The sequence below is a fragment of the Castor canadensis genome, chromosome 5 (genome assembly GCF_047511655.1).
Source record: "Castor canadensis chromosome 5, mCasCan1.hap1v2, whole genome shotgun sequence".
In the NCBI taxonomy this organism is placed as follows: domain Eukaryota; kingdom Metazoa; phylum Chordata; class Mammalia; order Rodentia; family Castoridae; genus Castor; species Castor canadensis.
Window position 1 is genome coordinate 127,844,756 of NC_133390.1, and position 19,802 is coordinate 127,864,557.

General features: G+C 39.5%; 1 protein-coding gene across 42 annotated transcripts in view; it reads right to left on the bottom strand.

Moving 5' to 3' along the window:
• The window catches only part of Clasp2 (cytoplasmic linker associated protein 2), a 206,657-nt gene that overhangs the window by 13,308 nt on the left and 173,547 nt on the right, over positions 1-19,802 (bottom strand). For all 42 annotated transcript variants that reach the window (XM_074074091.1, XM_074074087.1, XM_074074085.1 and 39 more), the window contains one exon: positions 18,742-18,970. In XM_074074091.1, the coding sequence (XP_073930192.1) occupies positions 18,742-18,970 (229 nt within the window). The remainder of the gene's footprint in view (positions 1-18,741; positions 18,971-19,802) is intronic.

Genomic DNA, 19,802 nt, shown 5'->3' on the forward strand with positions numbered 1-19,802 from the left:
GAAATTAATGTGAGTCAACTCCCTGTATAGCTATCCTTATCTTAACCAGCAAAAACCCTTGTTCCTTCCTATTATTGCTTATACTCTCTCTTCAACAAAATTAGAGATAAGGACAAAATAGTTTATGCTGGGTATTGAGGGGGTAAGGGGGAGAGGGAGGGGGTGGGGGCAGGGGGGGAGAAATGACCCAAGCCTTGTATGCACATATGAATAATAAAACAATAAAAAAAAAAGTTTTCTTAAACAGGAAAAAAAAAAAAAAAGACTTTGTGTGTGTGTGTGTGTATACACATATATTCCCTAGATCTTGACCACCAAGAGGTTTGAGGAGTACTGCTGTTCCACTAGCAGTGAGTACAGTTAGTATCCAGACCTTAGCTCTTAAAAAAATATTTTTTCATTAAAAGGAACAATGGGTTCTTGGAGAATTGATTGACTCCAGGTATGAAGCAAGGAAAACACATTTTGTTATGCAAGAATACTAGAATGGAGATACCTCAAAAGGACACCAAAGCCAGCTTGAATGGGATCCTTGCTGATCACATCAAAATAATGATAGATACAAATTATAACCCAGCGAACAACACAGAAAAACATGAATGCACATAATAATCATTATATACAAGTTTTTTATATTTTTTATTGTACAAACTTTTTGGTGGGACTGGGGTTTGAACTCATAGCTTCATGCTTGTAAAATAGGTGCTCTACTGTCTCTAGTCCATTTTGCTTTGATTATTTTGGAGATGGGGTCTTGCAAACTATTTGCCCATTTTTTCTTTTTTTTTTTGTTAATGAATTAAAAAAACATAGGCCAGGTGTAGTGGTATAGGCAAAAATTGGAGGATTGTGATGTGAGGCCAACCCAATAAAAAAAAAGTTAGCGAGATCCTTTATCAAAAAATAAGCTGGGCCAGACACTGGTGGCCCACACCTATAATCCTAGCTACCTGGGAGGGCTTTGGTTTGTGGCCAGCTCGGGCAAATAATTCAAGAGACTCCATCTCCAAAATAAGCATACCAAAATGGACTGGAGGTGTGACTAAGCAGTAGAGCACCTGCTTTACAAGCCCTGAAGCCCTGAGTTCAATCCCATCTCCTCACCACCCCAAAAAAAGAACAAATACCAAAAAAACAAGCTGGGTATGGTGTTGAATAGCTGTAATTCCAGTTATATGGGAATGGAGGAAGGAAGATCACAGTCTGAGGCTGATCCCAAACAAAAGTGTGAGATCCTATCTGAAAAATAACTAAAGTAGAAAAGGCATGGTTCAAGTGGCAAGTGCATGGTCCTGAGTTCAAAACCCAGTACTGCCAAAAAAAAAAAAAAAAAGGAGACTGGAATCTGCAAGGTGATAGTTCAAGGCAGGAGACTGAGATTAGAAGAATCACAGTTCAAGGTAAAAGTTTGCTAGGCCCTATTTGAAGAGAAAAAAGCTGGGTGTGGTGGAGCATGCCTATGTATGATAGTGTGAATCTTAATATAGAAGGCTTCAGATCCAGGCTGGCCTAAGCAAAAAAGGGAGACCCTAGCTCCAAAATAACCAGAGCAAAAAGGACTGGACATGTGTAGCTCAAGGGATACAACACCTGCCTTGTAAGCGTGAAGTTCAAACCCTAGTACTGCCAAAAAAAAAAAAAAAAATAAGTTTAATGAGGTACAGGATATTTACACTGCTTTAAAATATCTCCTGATAAAACACTTCTTAATTATAAAGAGAAAAATTTCACAGTGAAGAAGCCTGGTAAGCACATTATAATCAAGTGATCAAAGCTATCATTATTGGTCATGGGGCAAAGTGAAATTATGTGTTACTTGATAGCATGTAATGAAAAGAATGCACAATTGCTTCTATGATACTGATGCAAAGAATGTATAAGCTGACCCTTTCATGAGAAAACATCAGACAAATCAAATTGAAGGTAAAGCTACAAAATAATGGGTCTCTGACCTTCAAATGTGCATGGTCATAAGAGCCAAGGAAAGACTGAACACTGAAAGAGAATAAAGAGATATGATGACTGAATGCAAACTTTTTTCTCTACTGGGGATCAAATGCAGGGCCTTATGCATACTAGCAAGCCCTCTACCACTGAGCTGTACCTCCACAATGTATGATTTTGAAATTTAGCTATAAGGTACTATTGGGGCAGACAGCTGTGCCTATGTTCCAGGAGCAGCTTGCAGCAGCCAGGATATACACAAAGGACCTTATCCTCCAAATACTGAGGATCTGTGTTCTGGTCACTACTGCTTCTCATCACAGAGGTGCAAAGAGGTGGGCGGCTGCTATTTTATCTACCCCCACTGTTGCAAGCTCCTACTGAAATAACTGAAGTAACTTCCAAGGAGTTTAAAGGACTAACACCCCTTTCCTTCTTTTTTTCTCTTTTTACCTTTTTTAGGAGACAGACACTAAAGACAAGAACATTAAAAAACAAATGAATATACAGGGAAAATTAGAAAGTGACCAGGGAGAGGTACATGCTCAGAAAAGATCTGTGAAGACCTTAGCTTTATAACTGAGGCTGATTCTTGGCACAGAGACAGCCTACAGCAATCAATAAAACCCAAAACAATTAAAAAACAAAACAAGAAAGGACTGGGGAGGGCCCAAGTGGTAGAGTTTTTGTCTAGCAAGCAAAATGCCCTGAGTTAAAGTCCCAGTACCATAAAAAAACACACCAAACCAAGCCAGCAATTCTAGGGTAGGGGAAGAAACTGATTTACAGAATTACCACATTATTAGATACAAATGTCATTTTTGACATAAAAAACGTCACACAAAATACAAATAAGCAGAAAGTATGGCACACTAAAGAAACACATCAACAGAAACTGCCACTGACAAAAACCTGATGGCAGATCGCTTAGACAAAGACTTTGAAACACTGAACTGAGTGAGGGGGAAGCCTATGGAATGTGAGAAAACCACTGCCAGTTATTCATCAAGTGGAATTAATATATAATATGTAATATAGAATCAAAAGAAACAACAAAGGAACAAATAATCCAGTTAATCAATGGTCAATGAACTGAACTGACACTTCAAAAGAAAAAGTACAAATGGCCAATAATACATGAAAAAATGCTCAACTTCCTTAGCCATCAGGGAAATGCAAATCAAAACTAACATTGAGATTCCACCTCAGCCCAATCAGAAGGACTTTCAACAGGGGCTGAGGACGTGACTCAGCAAGTACAAGGCCCTAAGTTCAAATCTCAGTACTGCCAAAAAGCCAAACTAAGCCAAAAAAAACAAAAACCAAAAAAACAAATGTGAAGAAGGGGAGGAGCAAAACTTTTTTTCACTGCTAGTGGGCACGTAATTAGTCCAGCCACTATGGAAGTCAGTATGGAGGCTCCTTAAAAAATTAAAACTAGAACTCCTATTATGATTCAACTATACTACTTCTAGATATATATCCCAAAGAATCAAAGTCAGCTTACTAGAGAGATATCTGTACGGCCGTGTTTATTTTGGCACTATTCACAATAACTAAATTACAGAATCAGCTTAGGGTGCTCATTGATGATAAAACCTAGTGCTCACTCGATGGATAAAGAAAATATAGAAATATACACAATAGAGTTTTACTCAGCCAGTAAGAATAATAATATTATGTTGTTTAATGGAAAATGGATAGAACTGGAGATCAAGACGTTAAAGTGAAATAATTCAGTGTTACAAAGACAAGTATCACGTTTTCTCTCATTTGTTGAAGGTAGGGGAAACAAAGCAAAAAAAAAATCAAAGTCAGCCTTTTATTCTATATCTGAAGGTACTCAGGACATGATATTATAAGTTTTTATTCAAAAGTGGAAAAAGTTCCATGGTCATGGGCTTGGGGAGTGGCTCAAGCACTAAGAGTGCCCGTCTAGCAAAAATTCCATGGCCTGTGGCTTATTTTTCAAAAAATTTAGATGTTGTCACATCCATGGACATGCTCCTTGGATTCATATTTCAAGAATGAGGGCTGGGATGTAGCTCAGTGGTACAGTGCTTGCCTAGCACGTGCAAGGCCCTGGGTTCGATCCCAGCACCAAAAAAGAAAAGACAAAAAAAAAAAAGAATGAAACCTATTTCTCTCAAATTCTTACAGTAAATGCAGAAATAGCCAGATTCATCAAACACCAAAGAATTTTATTCCTGTGAGTCACTGAAAGATTTAAAGTCAACTTTCTCCCTCCAAAAGGTACTTGTAAAAGAATCACCAAGCTACTCCTGGTGTCTTCTAGCATTGAGCTTGGCAACCTGCTAACTGAATTGTCAGTGTTACCTCTTAGCTAAGTCAGAGAAATGGCTTTAGTTTTCCTTATGGCAGGGTGGGGGGGGAATAATTCACTCTCAGCTCAGAAAGTCATAGAAGACACCTTTCAAGATTAAAAGGGACCAAAGTTGTACATGGGGAAAAAGAGGCAGGATAGATAGATGAGGTGACAAGGAAATTAAAAACAAAGATTTAAAAAAATCCCAACTCAGGAATTAAAGCGGAACCAGGAAGTAAAATAAAGCTGAAGAGTCAGAGCAGCAGGCCCGTCACTCTGCCTTCTACTTTTAGATGTTAAGTTACAAGAACAGGGAGACTGTAAAGGGCCTACTTGTATCTTCTTTCTCCTTTTAGATGTTGGGAAACAACTCACTTTGAGTTGTTAGAGGGACAGAAAATTAAAGAGCATATATGGCAAATGGAAGTACTGGGATTCACATCTACTGTCCCCTTGTTTTGTTTAAAGCCCAGACCACATCTCTATGTTTTTGAATAATAAAGAAGATTGGTTTTAGCCATGTCTTGTATAATATGTCCACACTACACCCATTGTCTCAATGCCTGAAAACTCTGCAAAATGATTAGAGGTCAGTTGGGAATTCAACATGAAATCCCCCAGACTATTATCAGGGGGCAAGAATCGCCATTTTGAGTTTTCACTTCCATCTCCTGTGTGGTAAGCAGACATTTCTCTTCTTTCCTATTTCTCTCTACACAATCCTGTTTTGCTAAAATAAATGTGCACTAAACTTCCAAAGCAAGCAAGCAAGCAAGCAAACAATCCCTGCTCCAAACCTAAGGTTATCTGAAAACCAGCAAGAGAGACTGACTTGTCACTAAAGGATGTTCAATAAGATTATCAAATTTCTAGTGGTTCATGCCTATAATCTTAGCTACTCAGAATTTTTTTTGGGGGGTGGTACTGAAGGATGGACTGAAGGAGGTCCCAAAAGGAAGGAGACACCTCTCCTTCCCAGGAAACTTCTCTCTGCACCTGAGCAACATCTTTGCCCTCAGGCAATACTAAAAAAGTTATAAAACCCAATCCCCAACCTGACCCACGGGACTACGGGGACCATGGGTTTCCGGGTCCCCCTGCATTTCCCACCATGCAGTCGTTCTCGTCTCTTCTCTACAAATAAAAGCTTTGTGACCTCTGTTGCTGCAGTCCACCTGTGCTTTCATTCTCAGAGCGGGCTCAAGAACCCTGAGCACCTGAAATTCCTGTTCATGTCATCTGTGCATCATATTTGGCAACGCACGAAGGGACAAGCTGTCACCTGAGGTTGGTATAGGTTGTGCCAAACTGGGAAAGGCTGCCTAGGAATGTGACCATGACCGTCCAGCACTCTGATGTAGTATGTTCTCCAGGACAGCTCCCCCCTCCCCAATGGCCTAGTTACAGTGGACCTCTCAGGCTGACCTTTCTCTCTCTGTCTCTCTCTCTCTCTCTCTCTCTCTTGTTGAGGGTTTCTCCCTTGGGAACCTGAAGAAAAGCTCTGAGTCCATTACAGGTGTAAGGCAGGCAACCTGAGAGAACTCAGATGCCGGCCGTGGGCTTATACCAGACTGCCAATGCTACATGGGCAGAGCTACACTTCAGTGCACCGAGGCCTTTTTTCCTCTCCTTAAACTCTGACTCTTTTTCAAGATCTGACCCACTTAAGAGGAGGTCAGAAAACAGCCAGTGGAATGGAAAGTTTGTCTTCAAGCTATAAAAGGTGCCTGGCTGGGGCACTCCCTGGTGTCACCCAAGGCTGGAGATGCAAGTTCCTGACCTGCCCTGAGGCTCCAAAGGCAGCTAAGTCTAAGACCCCCAACAGCAATGTCTGTGGCAAACAATCAGATCTCTTACGCTTCCTTCATGGTTTCTATGGCCCAAGAGTGGAGGTCACCCCTTGCTTCCAGTGCTCCAGTACTGCCCTTGAGCAGGATTGACCTGGACAGCAGGGATGACCAATAATCCCTCAGGTGTTGAGCCTGGAAATTCTCTTTTCCCCCAACCCTCAGCCTCTCCTTCCCCTTTCAGGATGAGTGTCTCCCTCCCCCCTTTTGCTCTAAACAGCAGTGAGCATCTCTCTTCAGGAAGTTTGGGAAAAATCCCTGCAGGCACCAGAAAGTGCTTGTCTCTAATTTAGGCTTAACTGTCTTTGTCAAGTATCAGGTCAACTGGTTAAACAGGTTCTTCTCCTGCCCTTAGGGAAAGGAAAAAACAAAAAACAAAAAAAACCCCAAAATCAAGGTATTCTCCATTTTTGCCCCTTACTGGAGCAAAAGTCTTCAGATGCTCCCTCTCTTTTCACAGAAAATATATGCCTCATTGGAGATATAGGGAGATAAAAGTCTACTTCATCAGGGGTCCCCATCCACGTCTCTGCAGGGGTCCTGCCTCTGGCCATGCAAGCCCTCTTGGTTACTTTGGTAGTTATTTTTAAATTACAAGGTTTCAGGTGGTAGAGGAGAACCAGGTACTGGGTCGCAGGGCAAACAGGCAAGTCAAAATAGGTAAGAAGTTGATCAAAGGTCATTTGGTGAGGGGGGGAGCTACACCCGAAATACCTGGAAATCCTCCACGACCTTAGCCACAGGTGGCAGTGGCAGGAGCAAGGGAGAGCGGGACATCCTCTCCCACTAGAGTTTCTCCTCACCTAGGGACGCCTAGATAAAAGGAGAAACCTCTGTTAAGGTGACCAATTTTCCCTTGTTTCCCCCTTTTTAGATGGGGAATCAAGCCTCAAGGATCCAGGAAGGATCCTCCCTTGCCTGCTTATTAAAACACTGGACAGATCTTAATCCAGAAAGTCTTCAGCAAAAGCAACTCAAATTTTACTGTACCCAGGCTTGGCCACAGTATCCTTTGGGAGATGAGGAAAGATGGCCAGAAGGAGGGAGCATTAATTATAATACCATTCTTCAATTAGATATGCTCTGTAAAAAGGAGGGAAAGTGGACCAAAGTTCCGTATGTTCAACTATTCTTTTTCCTAAGAGACCACCTAGAATGGCTGAACAAATGCAGGCTAGATACCCAGAACATGGTAACCCTTTGCAAAAAGCCCCCAAACTCCCTTTAACCAAAAAAACCCATCTGATCTTCCATCAGCTCCCCCTCTTCCCCCTTTCCCAGCTACCTCACACAATAGACAGTCATCTCACAGGACTCTACCCCTTCTAGTTAATTCCTGGAGGGGATAGGGCTCACGTTTCTTTTAGAGTGAGTGAACTTGAAGAAATAAAAAAGGATTTAGGAAATTACACAGAAAACCCAGATCAGTACATCTAAGCATTTAGAGAAGTCAGCCAAAACTTTGAACTGAGCTGAAAAGATGTAATGCTACTGTTAGCTCAGACCCTCACTTCTCTGGAGAAACAGTGGGTTCTAGATCAGGCAGTCAAAGCTGGAGACAATTATCACTTAGATAAATGTGACTCAACAGGCCTGTCTCAGACTGCGCCCTCACAGGAGGAGGAGGGGGTGGGAGAAGAAAGACAAAGACACTGGATACCTAAAAGGGAACCTTGAGTCCCAATTCCAACAGGAGATCAGGCAGTGCCTAGGTATGACCCTAAGTGGGACCCAGGAAATGACAAGGAGCTGTGATGATTTCATTCATTGCATTCTTGAGGGTCTAAGGAGAGCCAAGGTAAAACTTCTTAATTACTCCCAAGTCATGGCTGTATAGCAAGGACCCTTAGAAACGCCAGTAGCTTTCCTTCAGAAACTTAAGGATGCTTTATAAAAGCATACCAACATTGTACTGGAGTCACAGGAAGAGGAAATCATTCTAAAAGATAAATTTCTAACACAGTCAGCACCAGATATTCGTAAAAAGTTTCAAAAACTGGTAGCTGAGGGGAGCAGAGATCTAGACCAATTGGTCCGTGTAGCCATGTCTGTATACTATAACAGGGACTTAGAAAAAGAAAAGAAGGACCTGGAGAAGGAAAAGAGAAAGGATAAACAGCAGGAGGCTCTGATCGCAGTGCTCAGAGAAACTTCCCCAGGGCAAAGTCCAAACCAGAGGACATGCTTTCAATGTGGACAGACAGGCCATTTTAGGAGGTAGTGCCCCCAGAGAAAGCTACGTCTGGGACCCTGTCCCATTTGTTGGGGAAAACACTGGAAGGCACACTGTCCTTGGTTCCCTTGGGAACCACTGTAAACGCAGAGGAGCCCCGAGTTCAGCAAAAGGTCAGCCTCATTATCGATACTGGACCCAGCATCTTAGTTATTCTTTTCTCTCCTGGACCCAGGTCCTCCAAGAAAATTACTGTTCAGGGCATATCAGGCCAGCCTCTACAGCATTATTTCACTCAGCCTTTAGCCTGCTCCTGGGGAGATTTCCATTTCTGTCACTCCTTTTTAATTGTCCCAGAAACCCCTACTCCTCTGCTAGGGCAAGACCTTCTACCTAAATTGGGGGTACAGCTCCTTTTGCCCCAGGAGAGTACTTTCGCTTGCCCCTAATAGAGGAACAAGTAGACCCCATGTTGTGGACAGATGGACATATCATGGGATGGGCACAAACAACTGCCCCAGTCCTAATTCATCTCAAGGACCCCTCCTGGTTTCCCCATAAAAAACAGTATCCTTTAAAGCCAGAAGTTAAGGAGGGGCTAATTCCCATAATCAAAGACTTAAAGAGACAGGGACTGCTAATAGAATGCTCCAGCCCATATAATACTCCTATTCTCGGTGTCAGGAAGGGACCTAACAAATGGAGGCTAGTCCAGGATCTCCGCCTGATCAATGAAGCAGTAGTGCCTCTCTATCCTGTAGTTCCAAATCCCTATATGCTTTTAGCCCAAATACCTCCAGGTACTGCTTATTACTCTGTCCTGGACTTAAAGGATGTCTTCTTTTGCATTCCCTTACAACCTAAAAGTCTAACCCAAGACTTGGCAGAGTGGCAGTATTCACAAGCTACTCTGCTACAATATGTAGATGACCTCCTGCTCTGTGGACCAACTGAGCCTGTAATTTCATGAGCCACTGAACTCTTACTAAACTTCCTAGAAGTTTAGTTTCTTTAGTTTTCTCTAAAGAAAAAACCCAATTGTGTCAGTCTAGGGTTACATATTTAGGTCTTGTCCTGGAGAAAGAAATGAGGGCTCTAGGAGAAAATAGAATCCGTCCAATCCTGATGTTTCCTCTACCTAAAACTCTAAAGCAATTGAGGGCCTTTTTGGGGGGTCACAGGATACTATAGAATTTGGATCCTGGGATATGCAGACCTATCCAGACCATTATATCAAATCCTTAAGGAAGCACAGAAGGATACCCAGCCCTTTACTGAATGGGATGACAAGTCAGAAAATGCATTCCACAGGTTAAAAAAGGCCCTTATAACAGCTCCAGCCCTGGGTCTCCCAGTTCAGGACAAGTTTCAATTATGTGTCTATGAAAAGGGAGGACTGGCCCTGGGAGTGGTGACTCAGCTCCAGGGCATCACTCCCCAGCCAGTAGGCTACTTAAGCAAAAAATCAGATCAGGTAGCCAAGGGATGGCCAGGATGCCTTAGAGCAGTGGCTACAGTAAGCCTTCTAATGCCCGAAGCTCAAAAACTTATCCTAAACCGCCCCCTAATGGTTTATACTCCACATGACCTAGGGGGAGTTTTAAACTCAAAAGGAGAACTTTGGCTATCTGACAGCCATCTACTTAAATACCAGGCCCAGCTTCTGGGAGGGACAGAAATAACTTTAAGGACCTGTCAGAGCCTAAATCCTGCATCCCTTCTACCAGAGGCATAGGGAAATCCTGAACACTCATGTGAGGAGGTACTTATGGAAAATTATGCTGCCCAACCTGACTTAACTGACAGGACCTTAAAAAAACCCAGATCTAGAATTATACACTGATGGCAGTTCCTTTGTCAAGAATGGTGTCAGACATGCAGGGTTTGCAGTTGTGACAGAATTTGGCATCCTCAAATCAGGTCATCTTCCTCCTAATGCAAGTGCTCAATTGGCAGAATTAGTGGCCCTAACAGAAGCCCTAAGACTGTCAAAAGAACAGAGAGTAAACATCTATACAGATTCTAAGTATGCCTTCCTGATCCTGCATGCTCATGCAGCCATCTGGAAGGAAAGGGGAATGCTAACTACAACAGGAACAGCTTCCCATAGAGATAAAAGAGAGGTTACTTTAATAGTTTTAGGGACAAGAGCATTAGTTACAGCCCTAGCTGGAATTAGCTATGGGGTAATTGGTTTTTTTTTGCCAATTATGTAACTGCAAAAAACCTAACCAAAGTAGTAGAGGACACCTTAGACCAGGCAGGCCTTGCCATTAAGGACATGCGAAGGTCGTTGTCGTCCCTTGCCTGTATGGTCATGGACCACCGCCTGGTCCTAGATTTTCTTTTGGCTAAACAAGGAGGGGTATGTGCCATGGCCAATACTTCCTGTTGCATATATATAAACACTTCAGGTATTGTAGAGGAATGTGCAGACTACATTCTCCAACAGGCTAAGAGGCTCTGGGAGCACTCTCTTGAAACTCAGGTTTCTACTCAGGTATGGGAACAAGTAAAATCCTGGCTCCCCTCCAGGACTTGGTTCCTAACCTTTCTTGGATCTACAGTTGCTATTATTCTCTTGCTTGTCTTGAGCCTGGCATTTTGAACTTACATGTCTCAAGTTTGTTTCTTCTTGCCTAGAATCCATCAAACTACAAATGCCTCTGATGGAGATGAAAATGATCTACTACTATGGTCCCGACAACCCCTCTTGTGGTCAGCCCTGATGTTGCAGGCCCCTTCAGCACCCCCGTGAGCAGGAAGCAGTTACTGAATAGACTTCATCCCTATCCCTAACAGCAGTTAGGGCGACCATGCAGAGGGGGGGATAAGGACGGACTGCAAGAGGTCCCAAAAGGTGGTTAAGTGGTCAAGGAGACACCTCTCCTTCCCAGGAAACTTCTGTCTGCAACTGAGAGACATCTCTGCCCTCAGGCAATACTCAAAAAGGCTATACAACAAAATCCCCAACCTGACCCACAGGACCACTGGTTTCCGGGTTCCCCTGCATTCCCCACTATGCAGTCTTTCTCTTCTCTTCTCTACAAATAAAATCTTTCTGACCTCTGTTGCTGGAGTCTGCCTGTGCTTTCATTCTCAGAGCGGGCTCAAGAACCCTGAGCACCTGAAATTCCTGCACGTGTCATCAGTGCATCAGTACTGGGGTTTGAACTCAGGGCTTTGCACTTACAAAGCAGGCACTCTACCGCTTGAGCCGCACCTCCAGTCCAATCTTAGCTACTTGGGAGGCTGAGGTCAGGAGGATAGAGGTCCAAGGCTAGTCGAGACCAATTGTTCTCTAGTGCCCATATCCAAAATAACCAGAGCAAAATGGAATGGAAGCATGGCTCAAGCAGTAGAGCAACTGCTCTGTAAGCTTGAAGCCGTGAGTTCAAACCCCAGTCATACCCCCCACCCACCACCAAAATTATCAAATTTCTCATGAGAAATTTTGGAGACCAGAAGAGAATGGGCAAAAGTAGAGGCAGGAGGACTAAAACTTTGAGGCCAGCCTGTTATGAGACCCTATCTCAAAAAAGCAAGGGTTGGGGATGTAATGTTAAACACTTGCCTAGCATGTGCAAAGCCCTGGGATTTGATATCCAGCACTACAAAAAACAAAACCCAATGAAGGACAAATTGCAAGGAAACTAGTAACTTGAAACTGTATGAACAAATAGGAATCTCAATAAAGGTAAATATATAGGCAACTATAAAAGGCAGTATTATTGTAACAATGGTTTGTAACTATATTTTGTTTTATATTTAACTTAAGAGACTAATGATATAAAAGACTTAGTAGTTTATGTTTTGGGGCACAATTGTATAATGATGTAATTTTGTAATATTGACAACTGGAAAAGGGTCAGGTCAGAGCTGGAAAAGAGCAAAATTTTTACATGTTATCAAAAATAATCTAGTATACATTCAAATGAGAGAATAAAAATTTAAGATGTGAAATGAAAACGCCAAGGTAACCACAGAGAAAGAAGCTATAGGATGCACAGAAGGAAATGAGAAAGGAATTTAAGATTTTGCTATGAAAATCAACTAAATACAAAAGAATGTAGAAAACGAGTGATAAGATATAAGGTATGCAAAAAACAAATAGTAAAATGGCAAGAAAGTCCTTCCTTATCAGTAATTCCTTTAAATGGAAATAAACTGTTCTATCAAAAGACATTCTACTAAGAATGGATAAAAATGCATGATTCAACTCTATACTCTGAACAGAAGACTCACATTAGATCCAAAGACATAAAGAGGTTGAATGTAAAATGATAAAGAAAATCCATGAAAATAATAATAATAAAAAAAGAGAAGGGTAGCAAAACAGACTTTAAATTTTAAAAAAAGTTACAAAGAAGGACATTATATATTAACAAAACATTCCAGTGGGGTGTGATGGCACACGCACTTAGCTATTTAGGAGGCAGAGACAGGAGGATCTCCAATTTGAGACCAGCCCAGGCAAAAAGGTAGTAAGACTATATTTCAAAAACAAAATAAAAAAATGAAATAAAAACTGATAGAATTAATAGGGGAAATGGAGAGTTTTACAGTAATAGTTGAACTTTCATAGGATTCTTTTCTCAATAATGGACAGAACAATCAGATGGAAGATAATTAAATAATATAGGAATATAATTCCTTGAACTTATCCTTAGATTTTTCATTGTTTGAAAATATAAATATAATTGACTTTTGTACATTTATTTCATATCCAGTGTCTTGCTGTACTTCTTCATAAGTACTAATAATTTTATGGGAATTTAGGATTTTATACATATAGAATTACATCATTTTCAAGTAAAGACAGTTTATTTCTTCCTTTCCAAAGAGCAAACAAAATGACAAAACCAACAAAGATCTCAAAACCAACAATCTAACCTTACAACTTGAAGAACTAGAAAAAGAACAAACTAAACCTGAAGTTACTAGAATGAAGGAAATAATAAACATTAGAGATAAACAAAAGACAGAAAAACAAAAGAAAAAAATCAATGAAACCAAAAGCTGGTTCTCTGAAAATACCAACAACAGATGAACTAAGAATTAAAGAGAGAAGACTTTCAAATTTCTGAAATCAGAAATAAAAGTAGGGACATCGCTGCTGATTCTACAGAAATCAAAAGGATTTCTGTAAGAGAACACTATGGAACTACCGTATGCTAGCAGATTGGATAACCTAGATGAAACGGACAAATTCCTAGAAACATAAAACATACTCAGTCTAAATCACAAAGAAAATCAGAATAAACTTATTTAAGTCATAAAGAGATAAAATCAGTAATCAAAATCTGCTGACAAGGGCAAATCCTAAACCTAAGGGCTTCACTGCTGAATTCTACCAAATATTTAAAGAAGAATTAATCAAATCCTTCTCAAATTTTTCCAAAAATCTGAAGAGAAGAGAACATTTTTATACTCATTCTATGAGGCCAGCATTTATCCTGATAAGCAAGTCAGACAAAGCCACTTTATAGGGAAAGGAAACTGCAGACCAATATCCTTTATGAATTATCCTTGTAAAAAGCTTCAGCAAGCCAGGCACAGGGGCTTACGCCTATAATCCTAGCTCCTTGGGAAGCGGAGATAGGGGATCATGGGTTGAGAAAGTGGAGATGGGGGATCACGGGTTGAGGCCAGCCTGAGACTCCCCCATCTCATTAAAAGCTGAGCTTGGTAGTACGCACATGGGCTAACATAGTACTCAATGTGCAGCAAATTCATATTTTGCTTTTTTGGAACTTTGTGGAATTTTCCCCAAAATATTTTAAATCAGTGGTTGACTGAATCTACAAACATGGAAATGGTAAATATGGAATGGTAAAGATGACTGTATTTTAAAATAAATGGAAACACATTTCATATTTGTGGATTCAAAGACAGTATTGCTAAAATGTCAGTATCATCCAAAGTAATCTATAGATTCAATGCAATCACTACAGAATCCCAATGACATTTAGGCAGAAACAGAAAAATCTATCCTAAAATTCATGTGCAACTGCAAGTGATCCTGATAGCCCAAACAATCTTGAAAAAGAACAAAGCTACAAGAGTCAAACATTCTGATTTCAAAACTTTCTATAAAGCTACAATAATCAGAACAGTGTATTATTGGCATAAATACAGACAGACAGACCAAGAGGATACATGAGAGAGCACAAAAACAAATGCTTGCATATATGGTCAAAGGATTTATGACAATGGTGCCAAGGCCATCAAATAAGCAAAGGACAGTCTTTCCAACAAATGATGTAGGTAAAACTGGACATCCACGTGGAAAAGTATAAGGTCGAACATCATACCTCACACCATACATAAAGAATTTACTCAAAATGGATCAAAGACCTAAATTTAAGACAAAAAACTTAAAAATCTTAGAAAAAAAACAGGGTAAAGACTTTACAACATTGGATTTAGCAATGGTTTCTGGGATATGACACCAAATGCATAGGTGATAAAGAAAAATAAGTAAAATTGGACTTCATAGAAATTTTGTGTATAAAGAGACAACCCCAACAGAGTAAAAAGGCAACCCATAGAATGGGGGAAAATAAACAAATCATATATCTGATAAAGAATTATTCATCAAGAATATATAGACAACTCCTACAATTCAACAAAAACAAACAACCCAATTCCAAAAATGGGTAGAAGACTTGAACAGATTTTTCTCCAAAGAGGATAAGCAAAAGTGTATGAAAAGATGCTCAATATTGCTAATCATTAGGAAACACAATTAAAAAGTACAATAAGATAACACCTTATACTCATTAGAATGGTGCTATTAAAACAACAACAAAGGACTTGGGGCATGGCTCAAGTGGTACAACACCTGCCCAGCAAGATTAAGGTTAAAACCCCAGTAGTACTCCCCCTACGCCCCACAAAAAACAAAACCTCAAGTATTGGCAAGGACATGGAGAAACTGGAGTCCTGTATACTACTGGTAGGAATGTAAAATGGTATACTTTTTGTGGAAAACAGTATAGTGGTATCTTAAAAAGTTAAAAAATAGAATTATCATATGATCCAGGGATTCTATTTTTGGGTATATACCTGAAAGAACTAAAAACAAGCTGGGCACACTGATACATGCCTGTAATTCCAGCGCTCATGAGATGGAGGCAGGAGAATTGTGAGTTCAAGGCCAGCCTGGGCTACATAGTGGACAGTCTCAAAAACGTAAAACAGATTATTTGAACACCTATATACACAGCAGAATTATTCACAATAGCCAACATGTGGAAGTGACCCAAGCATCCATGAAAGGAGTAAAATGTGGTAAACATACAATGGAGTAGTATTTACTCTAAAAGAAGAAGGAAATTCTGACATATGTATAACACAAATAAATCTTGAGGACATCCTACCAAATGAAATGAGTTAGTCCCAAAAAGAGTACCACTGTATGAGTGCATTTATATGAGGTGACTGGAGTAGTCAAAATCATAAAGACAGACGGTAAACATGCTGCTGTCAGGGGCTAAAGACAGAAAGGAATGGGAAGTTATTATCATTTTTTGTGGTATTGGGGTTTGAACTCAGGGCTTGAATGTTGCAAGGCAGGTGCTCTACCACTTGATGCCCCCACAAGCCCTGTTTTTTGCTGGGTATTTTCAAGACAGGATCTTGGGAACTATTTCCCCAGGCTGGTTTCGAGCCATGATCCTCTTATCTCTGCCTCCCAATGCCAGTCAGGATTACAGGTGAGAGCTACCAGTGCCGTGGGTAGTTATTACTTAATGGGTGTAGAGTTTAAGTATTACCCTGGGTGCCAGTGGCTCACACCTGTAACTCTAGCTACTTGTGAGGCTGAGATCAATCGGGAGGATCATGGTTTGAGGTAATCTAGTTTGTGAGACACTATTTCCAAAATAATGAAAGAAAAATGGACTGGCTCAAGTGGTAGAGTGTATGCTTTGCAAGCTTGAAGCCCTGAGTTCAAACTCCAGTCCCATCAAAAAAAAAAAAAAAGAAAGGAATTTCAGTTTTGCAAGTTATGGAGATGGATGGTTGTACAAGAATATGAATGTTCAGTACCGCTAATCTATATACTTAAAATGGCTAAGAAAGTAATTTTATGTTATGTGTATTTTAACACAATCAAAAAAATGGGAAAAATTTATTATTGGGACAAGTGGTAAAACTCTAGTGGGGTTTAAGTAGTAAGTGGTTATTAATGAAAATGATCATTTTCATAATGATGAAAATTTCCTGATTTTGATGAGCATGTAAAAAGTATATAATATGTAAAAGTCTGTCTCTGCAGAAAATGGATCCTTATTAATTAGGATGATGAAGCATTAGGTTAGCAAATTACTTTCAAATGATTCAGGAAAAGTTCTTTGTACTGAATGCAAACTTTCAAGCTTTTATAATTATTTTAAATTAAAAAATGTATATATATGTAGATATATATACATATACATTTATAGTCACTTGAGTCACTGCCAGTTTGTAACTCTTGTGCATAAATAGATCAAACATACCATAATTCATAATTCTGGCAATGTTATAGATTCTTATGTAATTTAGATTTAGTTTGGTAACTTGTCTTATCTTTGGCTTTATGGTATTTGTGATATATTAAGTCTCTTAACACAACAGGTTAGTTAAAACATAAGCATTTAGCCTCATATGTAATCTGAAAAATACAAATGAAGATAATCTTTCATTCATCAAAAAAAATAAAAATTGAGGGTTGGAGATGTATAGAACTTGCCCAGCACTTCAAAACAAAACAATATTAAAAAATCCCCCCCAAAACCAAGATCTCTAACTTCTTAATCTCTCTAAAGAATCTGAGAATTAGGATGACCTATTTTGAACCCATTACAATCAGAAAAATGAAAAACATATAAACACTTTGTATTGGTAAGGAAATCAGCACTACTTAAATTGGCCAAGTGTTTTGAGGTATCATTGGGTAGTAATTCCTAAGCTTTAAATAGCCTTTTTTTTATACCCCTCTCCCCCCAGCAGTGGTTTAAAGCACTAAACCACCACTTGAGTCAAACCCCCACCTCCCATATCCCTTAATTGAGCAATTACATCTCTATAAATCTCTTAAGAGTGAATTACTTATACATATGCATAAAAGTTTATGCAGAAATATATTTGCTGATAGCAGTATTATGGGAAAAAAGAAAAACCAGTCTGGTGTGATGGCTTGCATGGATAATTCCAGCTATGTGGAAAGTGTAGGTAGGTAGATTTTGGTCCCAGGCAAAAAAGAAAGTGAGACCCTATCTAAAGAAAAAAAAAAAGAATCAGCAAAAAATGCAAGTGGTCTGGTTCAAGTGGCAGAGTGCTTGCTTAGCAAGGACAAGGTGTGTGTTCAAACCTCAGTCCCACCACAAAACAAAACAAAACAAAAAAACACACATACACACAAAAACCCCAACCAAATCCAGAATTATAAAACAAATGAAAGGGAAATTTTCAAGTTTATTTACATTTAATTATATATTTTTGAAATTTTTTTAAAGAAACAGATCATGGTAGGGAGCAGACAGCTTATGCTTACAAACCTAGCTACTCAGGAGGCAGAGATCAGGAGAATTGTAGTTCAAAGCCATCCTGGGTAAATAGTTCTAAAGATCCTATCTCAAAAATACCCAACACAAAAAAAGGTTGGTGGGGTGGCTTAAGTGATAGAGCGCCTGCCTAGCAAGCTTGAGGCTGAGTTCAAACCCTAGTACAGACAAAAAAAAAAAAAAAAAATAAATAAAGGTTCATGTAGTTCCTAGAAGAAAAAATATAATTTCTTACCATTAGGAACAAAATAGTTGTAGTGGGCTGTACTTTATCATCACTTTTCATGTATCTTATCTGGCCTTACTGCATACTGTGATGAGAAGGGCAGATAGTACAATCACCACTATTATGTTTTAGAGGTGACAATTAGGGAGAACAACCATCTTACTGGGCTAAGCAGCTTAGTAATGGTTAGAACTAAGTTCACTGCACCTGACCTCATGTGAAGAATAGCTAATGAAAGCTTTTCCTATAACTGGTCTTTGAATGTATCTTACTAATAAAGGGTTATTTTCCCAATAATATTTGAATTATTTTCTCAATAATAAATAATAAAGTATATTTCCTGAAAAGGTTTTGCCATTTAGTATAAAAATTAGTGACTGAATAAGATGTGTCTAGAGATAAACTAAATTTACAAGCTACAACTGGGTTGTGTTATTTCTGGGAGGATACTACAGTTTTCTTGATTTTGAGGATGAACTCAAAATGACCACCTTTCTTCTCATTCTGGGTAAGAAAACTACCAAACCACTCAAAATATGCTCATACAAGATGACAGAAGACATTCCAAGGACCTTACATTTCAGGGAGTTACATTAACAGAGCAAAAACATTCTGTTTGCTTTGTTGATTACCAGTCCTCCAAAAGATAGGTACTAGTAGCATGACCCAGAACATACCATCAGGAAACTGGTCAGCATCATCATCAAACATGGCTTCCTTAAGGGCCGACTTGTTGAAGGGACTGATGTTATCTGAATAGTTGTATGGATTATAGTCTCGAGATCTTGGAGAGGAGTGAGGAGGCATTGAATGCAGCAGTGACGCTTTATTATCCAGAGCTGTTTGGCTTGAGTCAGTCGCATCACCTCCTGCTCTTAGGTCTGATATCCCAGGACCACCACATGTCTATTGATGGAAAGGGGAAAACACAAGAAATAACTCATTTAAATACTGCCTTAATATTCTAAAAAGATGCTTCCCTACTGTTTAAAAGGCTATTTAAGAAATTTCATGGTTGGTGGAGTGGCTCAAGTGATGGAGTGCTTGATTAGCAAGTGCCAGGCCCTAAGTTCAAGTCCCAGTACTGAAAAAATATTTTAAAAATTAATATTCAACATAGTTAAAATTTATATTAGAAATGAAAACGCTTATAGTAAGGAGGTAAAGAAGGTAAAGCTATATGGTACTGGCACAAAAACAGACATGAAGACCAGTGGAACAGAATAGAGGACTCAGATATGAAGCCACTCAACTATAAGCAACTTATCTTTGACAAAGGAGCTAAAAATATACGATGGAGAAATAGCAGCCTCTTCAACAAAAACTGCTGGGAAAACTGGTTAGCAGTCTGCAAAAAACTGAAACTAGATCCATGTATATCACCCTATACCAAGATTAACTCAAAATCGATCAAGGATCTTAATATCAGACCCCAAACTCTTAAGTTGATACAGGAAAGAGTAGGAAATACTCTGGAGTTAGTAGGTATAGGTAAGAACTTTCTCAATGAAACCCCAGCAGCACAGCAACTAAGAGATAGCATAGATAAATGGGACCTCATAAAACTAAAAAGCTTCTGTTCATCAAAAGAAATGGTCTCTAAACTTAAGAGAACACCCACAGAGTGGGAGAAAATATTTGCCAGCTATATATCAGACAAAGGACTGATAACCAGAATATATAGGGAACTTAAAAAACTAAATTCTCCCAAAACTAATGAACCAATAAGGAAATGGGC